At 35.4% G+C, this 19,069-nt stretch overlaps 1 protein-coding gene and 1 pseudogene across 1 annotated transcript; both read left to right on the top strand.

Annotated features, from left to right (window-relative positions):
- The first annotated feature begins 1,241 nt into the window (after positions 1-1,241).
- Positions 1,242-2,144, top strand: LOC148122820 (olfactory receptor 4A16-like; annotated as a pseudogene).
- An 11,927-nt stretch (positions 2,145-14,071) lies between these two features.
- LOC146895367 (olfactory receptor 4C13-like) lies at positions 14,072-14,999 on the top strand. Its single transcript, XM_085685948.2, is given in 2 exon segments — positions 14,072-14,800; positions 14,802-14,999. Coding segments are annotated over 2 exon segments (927 nt in total).
- The last annotated feature ends 4,070 nt before the right edge of the window (positions 15,000-19,069 follow it).

The raw sequence follows: 19,069 nt of genomic DNA on the forward strand, positions 1-19,069 counted from the left end.
ACCTAGTAGCACCAATCATATAGCTTTATCCCTCAGTTTGAGACTCTGATGAAATAATTTGCTCCTCCTAAAGCTTTGAACTATCTGGAACATCTTCCAAGAATTAGATCATAGATTAAAACATAATAAAGTTGCAATTACTTAGACTTTATGCCATGGAGATTCATGGGCAGAGAGAATCAGGACATCATGGTAAGATAAAATTTTGCTAGGGTGTTTTTGAGTAAAGCACTTGTGACCTCTTCCTTCTTTGTGGTGTTTTAATTGCAGGTAGAACAATTGGAACGTATTTAGATTAGGAAATCAATCACTCCTTAATAGCTCTCTTTACCTGAAAAAATCTCTATGAGAAAATGATCTGAATCTTGACAAGAAAGAGTAGCTAACTACTCTACAGAATATAAAAATTATAATGTGAACAAATTATATTATAGCTTTTTGATACAGTTTAAAGTCAAGTCCCTTGTAATTTAATATAAAATCTTTAAAGAACAAAGTCATTTGAGATGTTTAGGACAGATTGAAAGGGACAGTATCATATCTTAGAAACGGATGTGCCTGGAGCAGAGCTGTCTGGGGGTTACATAGTATTATAAATATATTCAATACAAAATAACATTAAACTCAAATGATAGACATTATGTCAGTTGATATATTCTAATTTTATTTTCATAAAAGAGTATGGATTTCTTTGTTTTTTTGTTTGTTTATTTGTTTGTTTTTTAGACAGGGTTTCTCTGTAGCTTTGGAGCCTGTCCTGGAACTAGCTCTTGAAGACAAGTCTGGTCTCGAATTCACAGAGATCCTCCTGCCTCTGCTTCCCGAGTGTTGGGATTAAAGGCATGTGCCACCACAGCCCAGTTGATTATGGATTTCTTAACAATAACACTCTTCTTATGTCATCGCTGACATTTGTGAAAAAATAATATTTTAAATAAGAAGTCTACGTGTATTAATGACTGTGGAACTTTTGTTTGGTCTCAGATACAAAGATCAAAGTCATGTTAACAAACCTGTTTGCAGGGGATTCAACAAAATCATCAAAAGAGAAATAGTTGTTATCAATATATCAGTGATGATCCATGGAAAAGGAATTTGGCACATGCTTTTAAAAACTCAGTTGAGATTTGCATCTAAAAACTAAGAATGCTGTCAGTGTAAAAACATTTCTTGGCCATGTTCACAATTTCATTGCAGGCATTTTCCTTAAGTATTATCTCTGGATCTACTCTTGTAAGAAAATGGAGCAGAGCAACAATGTGACAGAATTTATCCTGTTGGGTCTCACAGGCGATTCTGCAGAGAGAAAAGCATTGTTTGTCATTTTTTACTCATCTACATTGCAACAATGGTGGGCAACCTGCTCATTGTGGGGACAGTGATTGCCAGTCCCTCATTGAACTCCTCAATGTATTTCTTCCTTCCATGTTTGTCTCTCATGGATGCTATTTATTCCACTGCCTTCTCACCCAGGTTGCTTATGGACTTGATCTGCAGCAGAAAAACAATTTCAGTTTCAGCCTGCATAGGTCATCTCTTTGTAGAGCACTTATTTGGTGGTGATGAGGTTTTCCTTCTGGTTTTCATGGCCTATGACTGCTATGTAGCCATCTGTAAACCACTGCATTATATCACCATCATGAATCGTTGGGTTTGCATTCTCCTATTAGTGGCAGCCTTTGCTGGAGGTTTTGCCCACTCTTTTGTTCAAGTTATCTTTGTTTACAACCTCCCCTTTTGTGGCCCCAATGATTCTGATCACTTTATCTGTGACATGTACCCATTACTGGGATTAGCCTGTACTGACACTTATTTAATCGGTCTCACTGTGGTTGCCAATGGTGGAGCAATTTGTATGACTGTCTTTATCCTTCTCCTAGTCTCCTATGGGATTATTCTAAACTCTCTTAAGGTCTATAGTGAGGAAGGGAGGCGTAAAGCCCTGTCCACTTGCAATTCCCGCATCATGGTGGTTGTTTTTTTTTTCTTCCCTGTATTTTCATGTATGTTAGACCTGTCTCAAACTTTCCTATAGATAAATCCCTGACAATAATTTATACAATTATCACCCCATGTTAAGCCTTTTAATATATACACTGAGAAATTCAGAGGTGAAGAGTTGTATGGAAAAACATTGGTATTAAGGACTAACTATGGAAAGATTAAGAATCTTTCCTTGTGTTGATCCTGAGTCCAAGGATCCCCAAGAACCACCACATTTCCGAATGTGAAAGCAAGGTTTTGTTTATTAAGTATGGGCTAGCAGGGGTCCTCTGCCTCACAGTCTGACCCCTTCTAATTTTGTAAGTTGTTTATAAAGACAAAAATCACAAAGTAGTCACAAGGTTACAGTTTTAAAGTTCAAAATTCTTTATCATATATCACAATTTTCTAAAGGTTAGGTAAGACTTAGCTGTTATTTTCTGATAGGCTGACATTGACTAGGGTGGGCTTGTTCACCCATAGCAACTGTCCCCTGGTCACATCCTCAGAAAATCTGACCCTGTGTTAACCACAGGGGCAAAACAGTGGTTAATCAAGTACTTACAAGGACATTTGAAGCAAGCAGATGTAAATAGATGTTTGAGTACCCTGGCAGGACAGACATAGTTTCTCAGGAATGTTTATGAATTTGCTGGATTGTATTCAGGTCCCTAGTTAGGTCCTGTCTAAAATGGAGTTGTTTTTCAAAATGGAGTTTGTTTTTCTCCTTCACTTGCTGAAAACATACTAATTCCAAATCTACAAATTGAAAATAAATTCTAACAAAGAATTATGCAGTATGCTCAGGAAGTTCTTTTGGTATGCCTTTCTTATACAAAGTCATTAAGGAGAATAATCAATATTCCACTGAGATTAAAATTAATCTAATAGATTTTTGAATAATACATATAAAGAAAGAACTAAGCTAATATTATAAATATTTTTTTAAATAATTTTAAATAGGGCATAGACAAAGGTGGTTATTATTTTCTAATCAGTCAACTAATCAAAATTTTGAAATTATGATCAACTGCATTCATAAGAAATCAATGAGAACAATGTCTAGATAAAGTTCTTGAAAAAAATACATTTTCTAAACTAATTATATACCATACATTTCTAATGTAATATGATCTGCATGTCATATTTTAATATCTGTGCACTGTTTCAGGTTTCCTTCTTTTTCCTGGGTCAGTGTTAAAACAGTTTCCATTTCATGTACTCTAATGATGGATGATATTATGATTAGTTAAAGATGTGAATCGTTTCATTGTATGAATTTCAGTTGAAGATAGCACTAGATTACAGTTCTTGTTGACAGAATAACTATTATTTAAAACCCATTTTATGACAAGCTATGAACCCATTTTTGTTTTTTGTCACTAGTTACCTATATTATATGTTCAATTTAAAAAACTCAGGTATATGTTATAATTATTTGCATCACTAGATAACTGTTTTCTCACATCTTCATTCTAGACACTGGCACCCATCATTTAGTAGATTCACAATTTGTAGATTCTATAAACACTGATTTCTATGCCTCGATTATTTAACGTAATAACCTTCAGTTTTGTTTATTGTTACTACAAATTAATGGTGTTCCTCTTTCTAAAGGCTAAAACACATCTTACAGTGTGTTTTACTAAATATTGTTTTCTTCTTTATCCATACACTGATTCATTATCATGTAGGTTGATTCCATCTTGACTAAGGTAAATAACATTAGTATGATAAGGAAACCTGTCTTAGTCACACAGGTGTTCATAAACTCCTATCCTTGAATGTGGCATGAATTGCATAGTACTGTTTTCTAACACAGCTATACATTTCTGTGTTGTCACCAACAGTATCTAAGGATTGCATTTAATGAACAACCTGGTATTTCAGGCATTAAGAAGAAGATCAGGTACTACCTCAAAATATTAAGGCTTCATTCCACCCTGATTGATATTAGAGAGTTTTGCTATCTCAAAGTTATTGTCAACATGTGTTGCTAATATCCAGACCTGGCATTTCAGGTATTAAGAAGTAGATCTGTTCCTACCTCAAACAAAAGTCTAAGAAACCAATTTATTTCCTACTCCTGTAGGGAGCTAATAAAGGATTCCAAACAGGGAGTTATTTGCCTTCAGAATGTTTTGGTCTATGTTGTGAGTGTTACATGTCTTGTTTTGGCAAAATAATGTTTAACTAAGAATGTAGTCCATAATCCTTCAACTGGTCTGTTCATTCTTTGTATCAGGTTAATTCAAGTTTTTATCTTATTTCTACATTTTGGGATCAGCATATTTAAGTAAATGGAAATTAAACATGGACAATTTCAGACTTCACCAGAACTCCCTCCCAATTTTGAAATATAATGTTCACTTTTACCTTCATTCTCTTCACTTATTTTTCTAATACCTATGCCCCTACCCAGTAAGTGGTATCTTTTTCGAAGCTGGTCTCAGAGGTAAAATTACATATAATATTCTCTTTTTTATTGTGATTTCTTCGGGATAAATAATTAGCTATAGTAGTTAGTTTTGTAATAACAATGAAAATCAATAATTGATAAAAGTATGATAATGCAAACAACCATATGACTTTGCACTGAAAACTCTAAAGGGTAGAATAAGTGAGTACATAGCCATGAAATTTTCAAGAAAATGTAAGAAGACACCAGGTGGAAGAAAATGAACCACACATACTGTGGAAGGAAGTAGAGTTAGATAGGAGGTAAGGCACCTACCTATATGGCAGATAGAAGAAGGTTATCATCACCTTCTCAAAGTTACTCAAAGTTGAAACTTATTTCACAACATTGATAGAGTCCATTTTTTTCTTTAATGTTGACAAGCAGAAAATGTTTATTTTTAATCTTTATCCATTTTTAATTTCTTCAATTGCAGTGAAAGAGCACCCCGAGGGTGTCTCACACGCGTGGAGACCTGTGCCCAAGAACCAGGTCTGAGAGCCACTGGATGCAAGAACAAGAGGCAAACTTTATTGTTCACAGGCCTGTGGGTGCTGTAGTCACATGGAGACCTGAGCACCCCGAGCTGCGCTTTGGGGTAGCTTTATATAGGGAGAATCAAAGTTACAGAAGTAAAAGAGCGGTTACAGAGGTCCCATTGGCCAGTTTGAATGAGGCGAGGGGTGAACTTGAGGGCAGGCCTCGTGGTCCTTGGCCTGGATCAAAGAAACCAGATAACTGACCTGACACTATCTCAAGCACATATGGTCGTCTTTTGAAGTCTTTGTTTCCACCCACGCCAGATGTCTGACCATAAATCCCCTGTCCTGCAGCCTGATAAGGCTGTCCTCATTCTGACCTCAGGTATCCTGCTTTGCTCAGCATTCCGGGGTTAGGGGGTGTCCTTCCCTGAACTGAGCTCCTTTGCAAAATGACATGATTGTGGCTAAAATGAGTTGGGGTCTTTTCATCAGAACGAATTTCATAATGCTTTTAAAAGTGTCTCATGATAATACATTTATATATTTTTATACTTACTCTGTTCAGAAAGAATGAAGAGAATTCTAGAGCTAATATCATTATCTTTTTCTGAAAAACCTCAGAACTTCCCACAGGGCAGGGTACCCTGACTTCTCTTAGCAATGGAGAGCAAGGGGGAGGGAAATGGGATCATGGAAGGAGGTGGAAATTTTTAATAAATAAATGAATAAAATAAATAGATTTTAAAATTAAGATTTTTACAAAAACAAAACAGAAGGACATGACAGTGAGAGAAGGGCCATCGAAATTGGGATTTCTCAGGGGGATTTCAATGGTAGGAGGCAGTAGTAAGGAGATGGAATGGGAAAAACATATTTCATACCTATATAAAATGGTAGGGACATATTCCATACTTGTATAAAATTAGAAAAGAATAAACTAATATTTAAATTTTTTAAAAAAATTGCTTTTATTATGTTTTAATCTCAAATAGTAAATACAGGAAAGAATCTTAGAGTCGGAACTTTAATTTTATATTTGCTTAAAATGTAGGGATCACTTATTAGATGAAGGTCAACCCAACAACCCAGCAAAGAGTATGTTATCAGCTAATTCTTACTGCTAAAATATTTTCTACTTCATCTTATTGTAGGATCCCAGGTTTTCACCCTGCTTCTTGAGGTGCAAATTGCAAGGGCTATTTATGTTAGCCAGCCAAGCTTCCTGCTAATTTCTGTGCTTGGTCTGCTCCAGCCTGGGGATTTAGCTGCAGGGCTTTGTATTACTTTTGGTATGATAATTTCCCACCTGCCCAGGAGAACATGGCACCAGGTCCCCTCTCCATTGTCTGCTGCTGCACCCCCTGCCTGGGAAGATATCCACAGGGCACTAGTTCCCCTTGCCCACCCTGGCTGGGTGGGAATTCCTTTACTGGGGCAAAGGTATATTAACCTTGTAGAAAGCTAAATAAATGGGCATTCGGCTATTTCTTGACGAATGACCCAGGTCTCTTTGTGTATGTCTTTTGTTTGATCCCCAGGCCTTCGCTCAAGCTCGTGGTAGGTACGGAAGGTGCGCAAACCGTACCGGGAGGATTTACAAGTGTATATATATATGTGTGTATATGTAAATATAGTGTATATGTAAATATATATATATGTATGTATGTATATGTATATACGAGAGAGAGAGAGAGAGTACATAGAGTCAAAGTGATGCCATGTAGCCACTGAAGGAGACAAATATCAGCTACTTACTAGTAAGTTATAGCATCATGCTCATACACAGATTAATAGAAATGGGTTGACTTAAAATGTAAGAGCTAGCTATGAATATGTTCAAGATATTGGCAAAAGAGTGTTTTAATTAAGATAGTTTCTGTGTGATTTAATCATCTGTGTGTTTATTTGGTCTGGGTGGTCAAAACAAGCAGTCTCCACTAATAGTCAAGGTTATTGGTTGCTCTCCACAAATCAAATTGAAGGTAAGGTCCTATTGCTGAAGACAGTGCCTATACAACTTTTTAAAACCTGAGAAGCTGAGCTGATGGCTATCTAGTGTCTTCAACTCTATGGACAAATGTTCATGATATTGGAATGAACTTTAGATGCTACCAAGTAAAAAGGCAAACATTAAACCTCCTACGCTGAAAGATATGCTGGTGCAACTACTTGTGGGAGAAACCAACCAATATCTAATTTGATTTAAGACCCACTCCATGAGATTCAAACCATACCTGATACTGCTTGGATAGCCAAGAACCTGAGACTAGATGTAATGGGACTTAATGTAAAATGAATACTACAGTTTTCCAAAGGAACACAGCAATGAAATGATTCCTAACTGCATTCTGCTGTACTCATCAGAGAAGCTTTCCCTATAGCTGAGGGAAACTAATATAGAAATCCACAGACAAAAACTATGTAGAGAATAATAGACTTGGTACACCGAACAATAACAGAAATGTTTTATCAAGCCTCTCCCCTCCCTCGTTGCTCAAGAAACTCTGCAGAAGAGTAGGCAGAAAGAGTATAAGACCCAGAGAAGTGGATATAAGCAGCCGTACCTAACCCAGAAGCAATCTTCAAATAATAACTACTTGCAGATGAAAAATTAGTTTTCTCCAAAGGAATATCAGTGGAAACACAAACCACCAGCAGGTGATGATCAACACAAAATGAACTAAGTGACATATTTGGAGAATCTTTCTTTTAGGTACAATGTCATGCTGATCTCTTCTTCCTTCTTTTCTTCCTTCCTTCCTTTCTTACCTCCTTCCTTCCTTCTTTCTTCTCTCCCTCCATTTCTTTCTTCCTTTCTTGTCTATCTGTATGTATGTTTTTCTCCTATTGGTCCTTTTAAATTATATCATGGCATCTAGTTTTGTGGATTATTTTTTTCGAGACAGGGTTTCTCTGTGGCTTTTGAGCCTGTCCTGGAACTTGCTCTTGTAGACCAGGATGGCCTAGACCTTACAGAGATCCACCTGTCTCTCCCTCCCTAGTGCTGGGATTAAAGGAGTGCACCACCACTTCCCGGTATGGAATTGCTCTGTGTACAATCTTGTGTCTCTGAGTGCATATGGGCTTCTAATGTTTTTTTCCCCCCTTTGGCTCTTTTTTTTTCCTATTTATTTGTCCTAATCTGATTTGTTTGGTTTTGTTTCATTTTGTTCTATTTTGTTTCATTTAATTATTATTATTCCTTAGATGCCTCTTTATTTTCTAAGAGACACAGAAAGGGTGTGGATCCACATAAAAGTATGGATACAGAAGAAATGAGAGAAACTGGGGGAGGAAAAGTCATAATCAGAATATGTTATATGAAAAAAGTATTTTCAATGAAACAAAACTTAACTAAAAATAATAATTTTCTGAATTACTTCCTTGTAGAAGGTAAGGTTCTTTTCACACAGGTTTATAGTGACAGTAAACCAGAGCTATTAGATCATTTTTAAAAAGATAGATTAGGGAAAGGAAAGCTAGAAACTTTCTTATGATGTGAAATGGTAGGCATCTTTTTAAGCAATTGATTAACTGTGATGCTAAAGTTATATGAAGTTTCCCCTCTATAATATTATGTAAAAATAAATAGCTCAGATTGGAGTTATTAGCTATTGTATCTTTTTTGCTAAACAACAACAGAAGCATATAAAGCTGAGAAATAATTAAGGACAGAGAAGACTTACAGGAAAAGCAGAAAATAAAATTTATGGTGTTCTGGTTCATTTTCTGGACTACAGAGAGTCTGGTAATTATAATTGTGATAATAATAATAACCTGTTAAAGTTCAAATATATTTTAGAGTTCAGTCCATAGCACTGTCTTAATGCCAGTTTAAAAATTATACTAAGTAAACTATGAAAATGTAAATTTTGACAAAGGGTAAATAGTATGTGAGTTTTGGGGACTATTTATTCCTTCAAGTTTTCTGCATGTCTAAATTTATCCCTAAGTACATTTCATTTGAAATTCTTCATCAACATTTGAAATTTAACTGACCATACACGTTCTCTGGTATAACAGTTTTGTCCTAAAGTATTTCCAGTCATAGGTCAAAAGTGGATGGTGAGTGGTGGAAATAATCAGGAAAATGAACCCTGCTTTACTGGGTAGACTGACTTTACTGGTGTTTATCTAATGCACAATTGGTTTCAAATTAAAATAGATTTTGTAAAACTACTTTTTCATGTAATATCAAAATGTTCAAACATGTAATTAAAATTGAGAGCTTTACAGTGATGGTCATAAAATTATTACAATTTTTCATAACTGTGATTTTCTGTGTATGTTTTTGAAGTTATAGTTATTTGCAACATTGTTTGTCATCTTGGATTTCCTATTCACTGTTGCACATGAACATTACCTATGGCTTTAAAATTCTTGCTGCTTATTATATTGCCCAAAGAAATCTTTTTATCTAGCTGTAAGACATAGGATATATACATAGGCAAGGTAATAAAAATACAATTTAAAACATAGCATTATGTTAATGTCTTGTTCAAATAATCAGTTAAAAATAGGCAAAAATCAGTATCAGTTTTGTTAGAAAAAGTTTTGTAGAAGAATAGGGGACTTAGAAGCTTGTAGTATAAGAATGAGTTTCACATCACCCCGAAAAGCTGGAAGTGGTTGCACATGTGTGTGACCCCAGCACTAGGGTGTGATTTGAGGCTGTGGCAGAGACAGAACAGTCTTGGTAAAAAAAAAAAAAATAGCAACATCCAGGTTCTGTGCTAAGTGCTGCTGGTATGTAGATTCTTAACAAGAAAAACTAAAATAAAGAAAATGGAATAAAAACATAAACTTTTCAAAAACAGGAAACTCAGTTCTCAGCTGAAAAACAGGTATGAGTCAAATAGATTTCCAGACACCAGACTTTAAGAGATCTTCATATCACAGGAGACAATCTCAGATATAAAACCGCAAAAATCTGAAAGCATACAGCTGTAAACACTCTTTTAAGGTAAGACACAGCTATTTCCTCACTGAAAAATTGACCAGGAATGGATCCAGTTGGAAGTTTTACAACTTTGCTACAGCCTATCTAGCAGAACCAAAATCAGAAAACAAAAATCATTTCTCTAGAGTGCACTACATGCATCAAAGATCATGATTTTTCAGAAATAATTTTTATTTGAGGGGAATGGAGGAAAAGTTTTCTTGTAAAGACACTTCCTTAACACAGGCCTATATGTTAGGAAGCTATCTTGGAGTTTCTTAGCAAATGTATTCATATATTTCATAGAATACAAAAAGTTTCTTTTCTCTAAGGAAAGTTTCACTGAAAGTGGTATTGATGTGAACACTGAACATTCACAACTATGGCCAAGATAACTACCAACTGTTAAGGTATGTTTTTCAAATGTGCTTTTTAAGTACTAAGATTTTTTTTCACATATGGAAATAATCATCTCTCAATCTCCATCAAATACAGTCACAGAGGTTTTCCTGTTCATCATAATTTTTAAAATTTAACAGAAAAATGTTTTATCATTGTCATTAGGTATTGTGAAACTAACAAAAATAAAGCAATGGATAAGACCCACCTATCTATCTTATGACATATTATTTTGCCCTTTGACATTTCCTTTGATAATCAGCATAAATCATGAGAATACAAATGTTTAGTTGGACCTCTCACTCATAAGTCTCAAAGATTAGTATTAATTGCTTTATTATTAAGTTCTTGATTATGAGTAAAAACACAGACAAATCACTGTGAGACCCATCTTTGTGGCTTCTTAGAAAGTACAGTTGGGGATGATTCTTCAGTTCATGACAGGGTCAAATGTTTCTTCATGTTTTTGCCCACCCACTTAAGATTTTTTGTTATGTATACACAACTTTACAAAACCAACTTGAAGCTTTATACTTGTTACCGTTGTGAATGTTTTGCTATTTTAACCAGTTCTCACAATAAATTATAAGGCAAGTTTCACTTTATAGACAGATGATGAAGCAGCTTCATGAGGTGCGAGGTAATGAATGCAAAATGAGAGGAGTGAAAGGAGGGAAAACTGGCTTCTTACTTTCCCCTTTCAATTCTTAAATGGTTATATCTGGTCACTGCTGTGATAGTTCTTAGTAGGTTAGAAAAAGAGGGTAGAAAGGAAAAGGGGAGGAAGAGAGGGGAGGGGAGTGTAACATGAGGGCTGGCTTGTTGGGGTTTCTGTTCCTGCCTGGTACCCCACAGCTGGCAAGTCACAAGGAAAATCACACACAGGTCTCCATAAGGTTATAAACTGATTGGCCCATTAGGTCAGGTTACTTATTAGCTCTTATAACTCATGTTACCCCATTATCCTTATCTACGTTAGCCCATGGCTCAGTACCTTTCTCAGCTGGGCAAGTTACATGCTGCCTCTTTGGTGATCTGGACAGGAATGGCGGAGAGAGCTTCCTCCTCTCTAGCCTTCTCCTATTCTCATTGCCCCACCTCTACTTCCTGTCTAGTTGACCTGCCTATACTTCCTGCCTGGCCAATCAGCATTTTATTAAAATACATGATTGACAGAATGCAGACAATTCTCCTGCACCAGGGGAGAAGATATATAGATCAATAAAAACAATACAAAAAATTCAGGGGCCTCTCTTTATAATCATGTTAGAGAAAAATGATCTTTAGTTAGGCCAAGATAAAATAACTAATTCGAGGCTCAAGCAGCATATATTTCTTAGTACCTGGAATGTAAATATATCATGAATCATCTATATGTTCACTGACATAAGAGGTCAAATATGGTTTATTCAGAGTTACTGAGTACCAGCCTCAGTACTCCCACAGGTTTCAGACTTCTACAACAAATGAAAGCTGGCTTGGGAGTGGGATCTGAGGTGTAGAACAAACTAACTTACTCAGGCACATTGGACCAGCAAAATTCTTTATTCCTTGGGATAAGAAGAAAGAAGGGGGGAACAAAAAGAAGCACAGGGGCATAAGGCCTTAGGGTAAGGAGAGGATAAGGCATAAGGTTGAAAAACGGGGGTGATCTCCACAAAGCTTTTAGATTATATAGGCATACAAACAAGTTAACAATTCCCTAGATGATAACAATTCCATCAAGTATGCATTTTCACAAACTTACAAGAAACTAGTGAATCTGACAAGGAGACACCTTATGTCTCAAAGAGGACATGGCTGTGAAGTTGCCCTGTAACTGGAAATACAGCATAGGTAGCTATTCTAACCTCCAGGCAGGCTTGATTTGCATTAACATCTTGATTTGCATCAACAAAGGAGTCTCTTCTGAGGATACAGCTTTTGACTCCAGCAGGGTGCCCAGGTGAAAATTTTTCTCTCTGAGGCTAATTTTACAATTTAGGCCTTTACCTTGTATAAAGACTTAATTCCCTGAGCTATAATCCTGTTAATTGAAACCAATTTAAAGGTTAATACAGAATATTTGTAACTTGTTAAGTCAGAGCAGAAGACCAGTAGATTACACCTTCCTGAGGCTCCTAATTTATCAGTGACTACTGTCAATAAAGAAAGTTTGTGGGGACTGTTTTTATGTAGATTTTTGCTATGAGAATAGACTTTACAGAATCCTTTCCACACCTTTTCAGGACATCATGGTATGTGGAGAGATATTTTGATTGCCCTACAGGAGTAGTCAGGTTTATACACTCCTGGGATATTACAGAAGGGAGAAAGGCCATGATTCACAAGATTTTTACAGACTTGACAGTGACTTATTTGAAAGACAAACATTGCTGTAGCTCTGCAAAAAATGGATTACTCCAGGTGAAGTACACATGTACACTTCCTGTGGATAGTCAAGTAGAAGTGTCAGCTGTACATTTACTGTAAAATACTTGTGGGCTCACAACAGATGTTGTCACTCAAGTCATATGAAATAAATGAAACTGTTAGAAGCCCACAAATTATAAGCCAATATTTGTATAAAATGATAATTATGGAGTTTAACGGTAAGACTTTTAATAATAATATATGTTAAGAATTTCCCAGACAAAATTAAGCAAGAAAAAAAATGAAAGTCATTATTTTTCTTACGATTTCCAGCATAGAAGCACAAACTTTCTGGTTTTATATTATGTAACAATAAAACTCTTATACAATTATATGTTATATAATTATAAAAATAACTATATAAATTGCAGAAAAAAATAATGATATTAATCACCAATTTCATTTACAACTGGGATTGAGTAAGAAAATACCCATAAGAAACTTCTACTATGAGACAGTATGTTTTGTCAATTTATTTAATATTGACCTTGAACTTATACATGTTCCTATCAATCATTTTCTTATCTCAAAAATAGATAAATCACAGCAGCTACACAGAGTTTTAAAAGTATTCAAAGAAATGAGGAATAATGTGTAGTACATAGAATACATTCTTATACCTTTTACAAGGGATTCATATATACTGTCAATGATTGTGCATTATTTTATAGTAACTCATTTACTCCTTTATTAAGTAGTTTTGATTATTACTCTGACTTTCTTCATGACCACTATTGAGTTGTTTTACTTTCTTATTAATATTTATTTTGAAAAAGCAAATAAAGATAAATAGTTTTTTAGATCCTGGTAATTTGTTTGAAAAAGATAGAATCATAATTTATCTGTATTTGTTTTTTGTAAAGGAAAAAACCTTTATTAAATGATGAAAAGAAAACATGACAAATATTAATACCTGAGCTTCCTTTACTGGATTTTATTTAGAACTGAACTCAATTCTGTTTCCTCCAAGGCACTAAAGTCAATTAATTATATTGGTGCCCAGGGTTTCCTATTTTCCCAGCAACTTATTAGTTTTCAAGTTGTATTTTCAATTACCTTTTATGGTTCCTTATCTCATAAGACCAAAAATAAAACAATTTAGCTACAATTTAGGACCATTACTTAGATCCTCTACTTATTTGAAACTCTCCATCTCCAGCATTATTTACAAAGGTTATTTTTGTTTTGCTTTGTTTTTTATATTCTTTGCAGTCATCTTAATCCAGTCATCTGAGAGTCAATTTGAGTGACACAAAGAATGAAGACCTGTATCTGTATGTGAAAGCAGCAACAACAATACTCACAAAATTTTATACCTGAGTAGCATTTAAATGTTAATTATGGATGATGTATTACTTTTCCTCACCAAAAAAAGTGATTAAATTTCCAAAAAAACAGATGGAAAAGAGGAATGTGACCGAGTTTCTTTTTCTTGGACTCACACAGAACCAAAATATGCAGAAAATTGTATTTGTTGTGTTTTTGATTATCTACATAGTCTCTGTGTTTGGGAATTTGCTCATTCTCTTCACCATCATATACCATCAAATGGTAAGGTTCCCTATGTACTTCTTCCTTGCCTATCTCTCCTTTATTGATGCCTGCTATTCTTCTGTCAATAATCCTAAACTGATTTTTGATTCACTTCATGAAAAAAAGACTATTCAATTCAATGGATGCCTGACCCAAGTCTTTGGAGAGCATTTCTTTGCAAGTGCTGAAGTCATCTTGCTTACTGCAATGGCTTATGATTGCTACGTGGCCATCTGCAAGCCCCTGCACTATGCAGCCATTATGAACCGAGTAGTATGTAACCTGCTAGTGGGGGTGTCATGGATGGGAGGGTTTCTTCATGGAATCATACAGATCCTGTTCATTATTGATTTACCTTTCTGTGGCCCTAATGTGATAGATCACTTTATGTGTGATCTGAACCCTTTGCTTGAACTGGTCTGCACTGATACCCACATTCTGGGGCTCTTTGTTGCTGCCAACAGTGGGTTTATCTATCTATTACTATTTCTCCTTCTTCTGGGCTCCTACGCAGTTATTCTGTACTCATTAAGAAACCACAGTGCAGAAGGGAGACACAAAGCCCTCTCCACTTGTATTTTCCACATCACAGTGGCTGGCTCTTTTTTTTGTTCCTTGTATATTTGAGTACTTGAGGCCTGCGACTACTTTACCTATTGATAAGGTAGTTGCTGTGTTCTGCACAATGATAAGTCCCATGTTAAACCCTTTAATCTATACCTTGAGAAATGCTCAAATGAAAGATGCTATTAGAGGATTGTTCAATAGAAAAATATACCCAGAAGCCAAATAAATATGTTTTGATTCAAATTTGAAAATGATTGAGTGTACATTTTAGACTGATTTAATATAGAACATTTAAATCATGAAGAATAAAAGAGCAGTAATTTATGGGGTGGCCTTGAAGGAAGCAGAAAAAAATACCATAGAATGGAGAAACCAACCCATTCTACGTTATAGTTGCACTACTATTAAGACACACATTTGCTGTTTCTAATGCCCATTCAGGACTAAAAATTACTCTGTACAATCTATACCTTTTGAAGTTGAGATTTGCGATTGACACCTTCCACCTAAACTCCATTAAAAAATCTTTCATTAATATTTCTTGATTTTGTGATATTTTTCTTCGTAAGTTCCCACTAAGAGTAAATTTTTATAACAGAAAAATACATGGTTCATCTTCTTGATCAAAGCTATCTTTCTCAAAGTTTTTGTCAAAATAGGTCATCCAATCTCTGCTAGGTTGAATAATAGGGTTTACATGACAAATGGCACTATCATTCCTATTTCATTGACCCTTGAACCTCTCCTTCATCATCTTTACATGAGGGAGTTATCAAAATTTGTAATTTACTCACTTTCGCCTCCTCTTTTATAGCCATGTCACAAACAAATACATAAACACAGACCTTATCACTACCTAAGCAATGACATTAAATGAATATTTTTGTTCTAGTGAGTCTTCATTGTTAAAGCTGATTCTATATAGCTTGATGTTGGTTCTATTATATTCACACATATTCCTAGAAAAATTGAAGAAATCATGAAGTTCTTTGAAATGTAGTACACCTGCATAATACTATACTAATTGGTTATTGCTTGAAGTAGAGTATAGTTTTAGTAATGTTTTAGAAAAAAAAAACATTAAGGTTGTGGGAATGATTTATATAAACTATTTTCTTTAATTTTTTTGAATCAACTCTTTTCAATTTGAGATAGTAATTACATCATTTATCTTTGGCAAAATGTTGGAGGAGGGTTGCTTGTTTGTCCTAGGTGCTGAGAACCAAATTAATCACACAGAAACTATTATTTAAATCACTGCTTTGCCTATTAGCTCTAGCTTCTTATTGGCTAACTCCTACATCTTAATTTAACCCATCTCCATTAATCTGTGCATCATCACAAGGTCGTGGCCTACCAGCAAAGTTTCAGCATATCTATCTCGGGTGGAGGATCCATGACTTATTGCTGACTCTACCCTTTTTCCCAGCATTCAGTTCTTTCTTCCCTGCCAATCTAAATTCTGCCCTATCAACAGGCCAAGACAGGTTTTTTCTTAACCAATACAAGCAACACATAGAAAGAAGGACCTCCTACACCTCTAAAAGTCTCCCATTATAGTCATTCTTTTTCTCTTTCAAATACATGGTCTTGTTTTACAGTATTGTCTAGTAGGCCCATTCCCTCAGAGCTTGCCATAATAGTTTCCTCAGAATGTGTATTTAAATTCTTCAGGTAGACACTTGAAGGTTCTTCTACTGAGTAGAGAGAGGGAGAGAGAGAGAGGGAGAGGGAGAGAGAGCGCGATTTGCCCCCAGAAGAAGCCAATGAGACTAGGAGTGGATTCAGATTCTCTTAAACGAACAGGGTACAGTTTGCTATAGAGGCGAGTGCAGGGTCTAACCTGCTATGCCAGGGTGTGCCTGAATACTAACATTCCTCACTTCTTTTTTTATTGAAAACTTAAGGAATTAGGCATGGCAGGTTAAGGGGATGAGGACTCAACACTGTTTCTTGCTGATTTGTGGGTGTCAACATCTTGGGTACTTGAGAAAACTGAGAAGCTGGCCACACTCTGGGGTTAATGAATGCTTCACTGCAGTTCGAGCTCTGTGGAATTGTCTGGTGTCTCTTTGACCTGGAGAGGAGTTGGCAGAACAGAGGAGAAGGTTGATTTATTAAGAAAAATAATTTCTTTAGGTCCTGGTGATTGAGTAGGAGGGTATCAGAATAAGGGGGAGGTGCTGAGGCTTAGAACACTTAAGGTCTTGCAATTGAAAAAGAGGTACATCTCATCTGTTTGGGGTGAGTTCCCTAATTCAGCTCTTTGGAATTTAAAAGAGTTATTTGAGTGTATTAAAATATAAACTTTAGGCACATTAGCATTTTCTTGTTTATAATCTGTACTAAAATTTGTTTTGTAGAAACAACAGTATACTCATTTCAGAAATGATTGTGACTGATGTATTTGCACAATGAAAACTGTCTTTAGAAAGTCAAAAGAGAATCAAAAATCTTGATCTTGCAGAATAATAGTGGTAGTACACTGTCAGAGCTAAATCAGTAGCTTAACAGAATTTTATTGATTAATATTAAAACTATGGTTGGCAGCTTAATGAGAGTGATATCTGTTTATTTTCTTTTGTATAACTTAAAACATTTTTTATAATATGATATTATAAAACATTCTTATTATCAGATCTTTATAACTTACAGATACACAGCTTAATAACTTGCATTTATGTAAACTAAAACAACTTTTGGACTATAAAACATAGTTATATCAAAGTATCTTGAGCTTTGCATCTTAAATACCTTTTATTTAAACTTGGTAAGAAGTTATACAGAAATCTGATTTTGTGGTTGTCCCCTTTAAACTCGCAAACTTCTCAACCATCAAACTATATCAGAATTTTTGAGAAGGATTAAATTATACCCAAGTTATTGATTTAAAAATGATAGAGAACTTACTTGGCTATCTAGACAGTCATTCCTCAGGGTCCCCCATGGTCATTGATGGCAGGGACTTCAGTGCAGATTTGTCTTCTTCAATTATCAACAGGCCTGCAATACTTCAGAAGATTTAGTGGTTTAGGAGCATTGAGAAATACCAACATACCTTGCCCTGGGCAACCAGGCAGTTGATTACAGTTTTCTAATGTCTACTCCTGGAGATCTTCAGCAGTTCAGATAAAAGGCAGTTTTTCCCAATGGTTAGTGCTCTTACTTAAAGAAAATTACAGATGGACACTGTTCAGTCCTCTTATGGCTTATGTTTTTTTTGGGGGGGGAGGGGGTGGGGTGGGTATAGGGGTAGTGCCAGGAGCCAACCTGTCTCTCTGTTATGAAAAGTCTTTTAAATGTTAAACATTTATATGCCATACTCCCCAATCTCTGAGCATTTGAGGGCTGTCTATTGGGTATATTACAAGTACAGTATAGGATCTGCCTGAAGAGCTGGATCTAAACTGAGAAGTTGTGGAGGAATATTTTTGAAGAAAAAAAAATTGTTTCCAATAGAAGCTTATCAGTAAAGCTGACAATAATGATAAAGAGCTTACAGGAAAGAATGCTTTTGTTAATCGGAAATACATCTTAATAACCTTAAATTTTTATCACTATATAGGATATATTTTAAAGCAGAGTTGAATCACATGTACAGTATGTTGGAACAGATTTACATATATATATATATATATATATATCATCATCATCACTTAAATTACATACCAATTTAAAATATTTGAGACTTACTGCTTTCTTAGTCTGAGAGGAGAGACAATATTCAGAATCCATTAAGACTGATAAACCATTATGGCTCTTTTAAAGCATTTTTTTAATGATAGGTACATGTACACATACATGCAGTTGAATTTAAGTTTCATACACATGTACACACACATACAAAGTTAAAGCCAGCTTATATTCACACAAAAAGTTAAATCAAAAGTCACATGCCTGCATCCACACATATATGAAACAGGAATTGTGTACAGAGGATGCTCTGGTGAGCCCTGCCAAAAGCATGCCACTGTGTAAAACACACCACGTGTGACAGAGCCAGTAAGAGGAATTTAGAGACAGAAGTGTAAATAAAAGGTGAAGAATGTCCTTAGTAAAGATGGCAACTATTTTACCTGACTTGTTCTTAGTCAAGATGGCGGTGGTAACCTCTTTGTCATCCTTAGAAATGATGGCTGTGACCTCATCTAGCCTGTTCTCCTTTCCCTCATTCAAGATGCTGGCAGTCACATGGTGAAAGGCACATAGAACCCATGTGATTTTTAGAGCAGTCACGGGAATTTTAAATATATTCAAATAACAAGAGAGAAATACAGAACAAATAAAACATACTTG

This window comes from Myodes glareolus, chromosome 2 (assembly GCF_982192425.1).
Source record: "Myodes glareolus chromosome 2, mMyoGla1.1, whole genome shotgun sequence".
NCBI classification, from domain to species: domain Eukaryota; kingdom Metazoa; phylum Chordata; class Mammalia; order Rodentia; family Cricetidae; genus Myodes; species Myodes glareolus.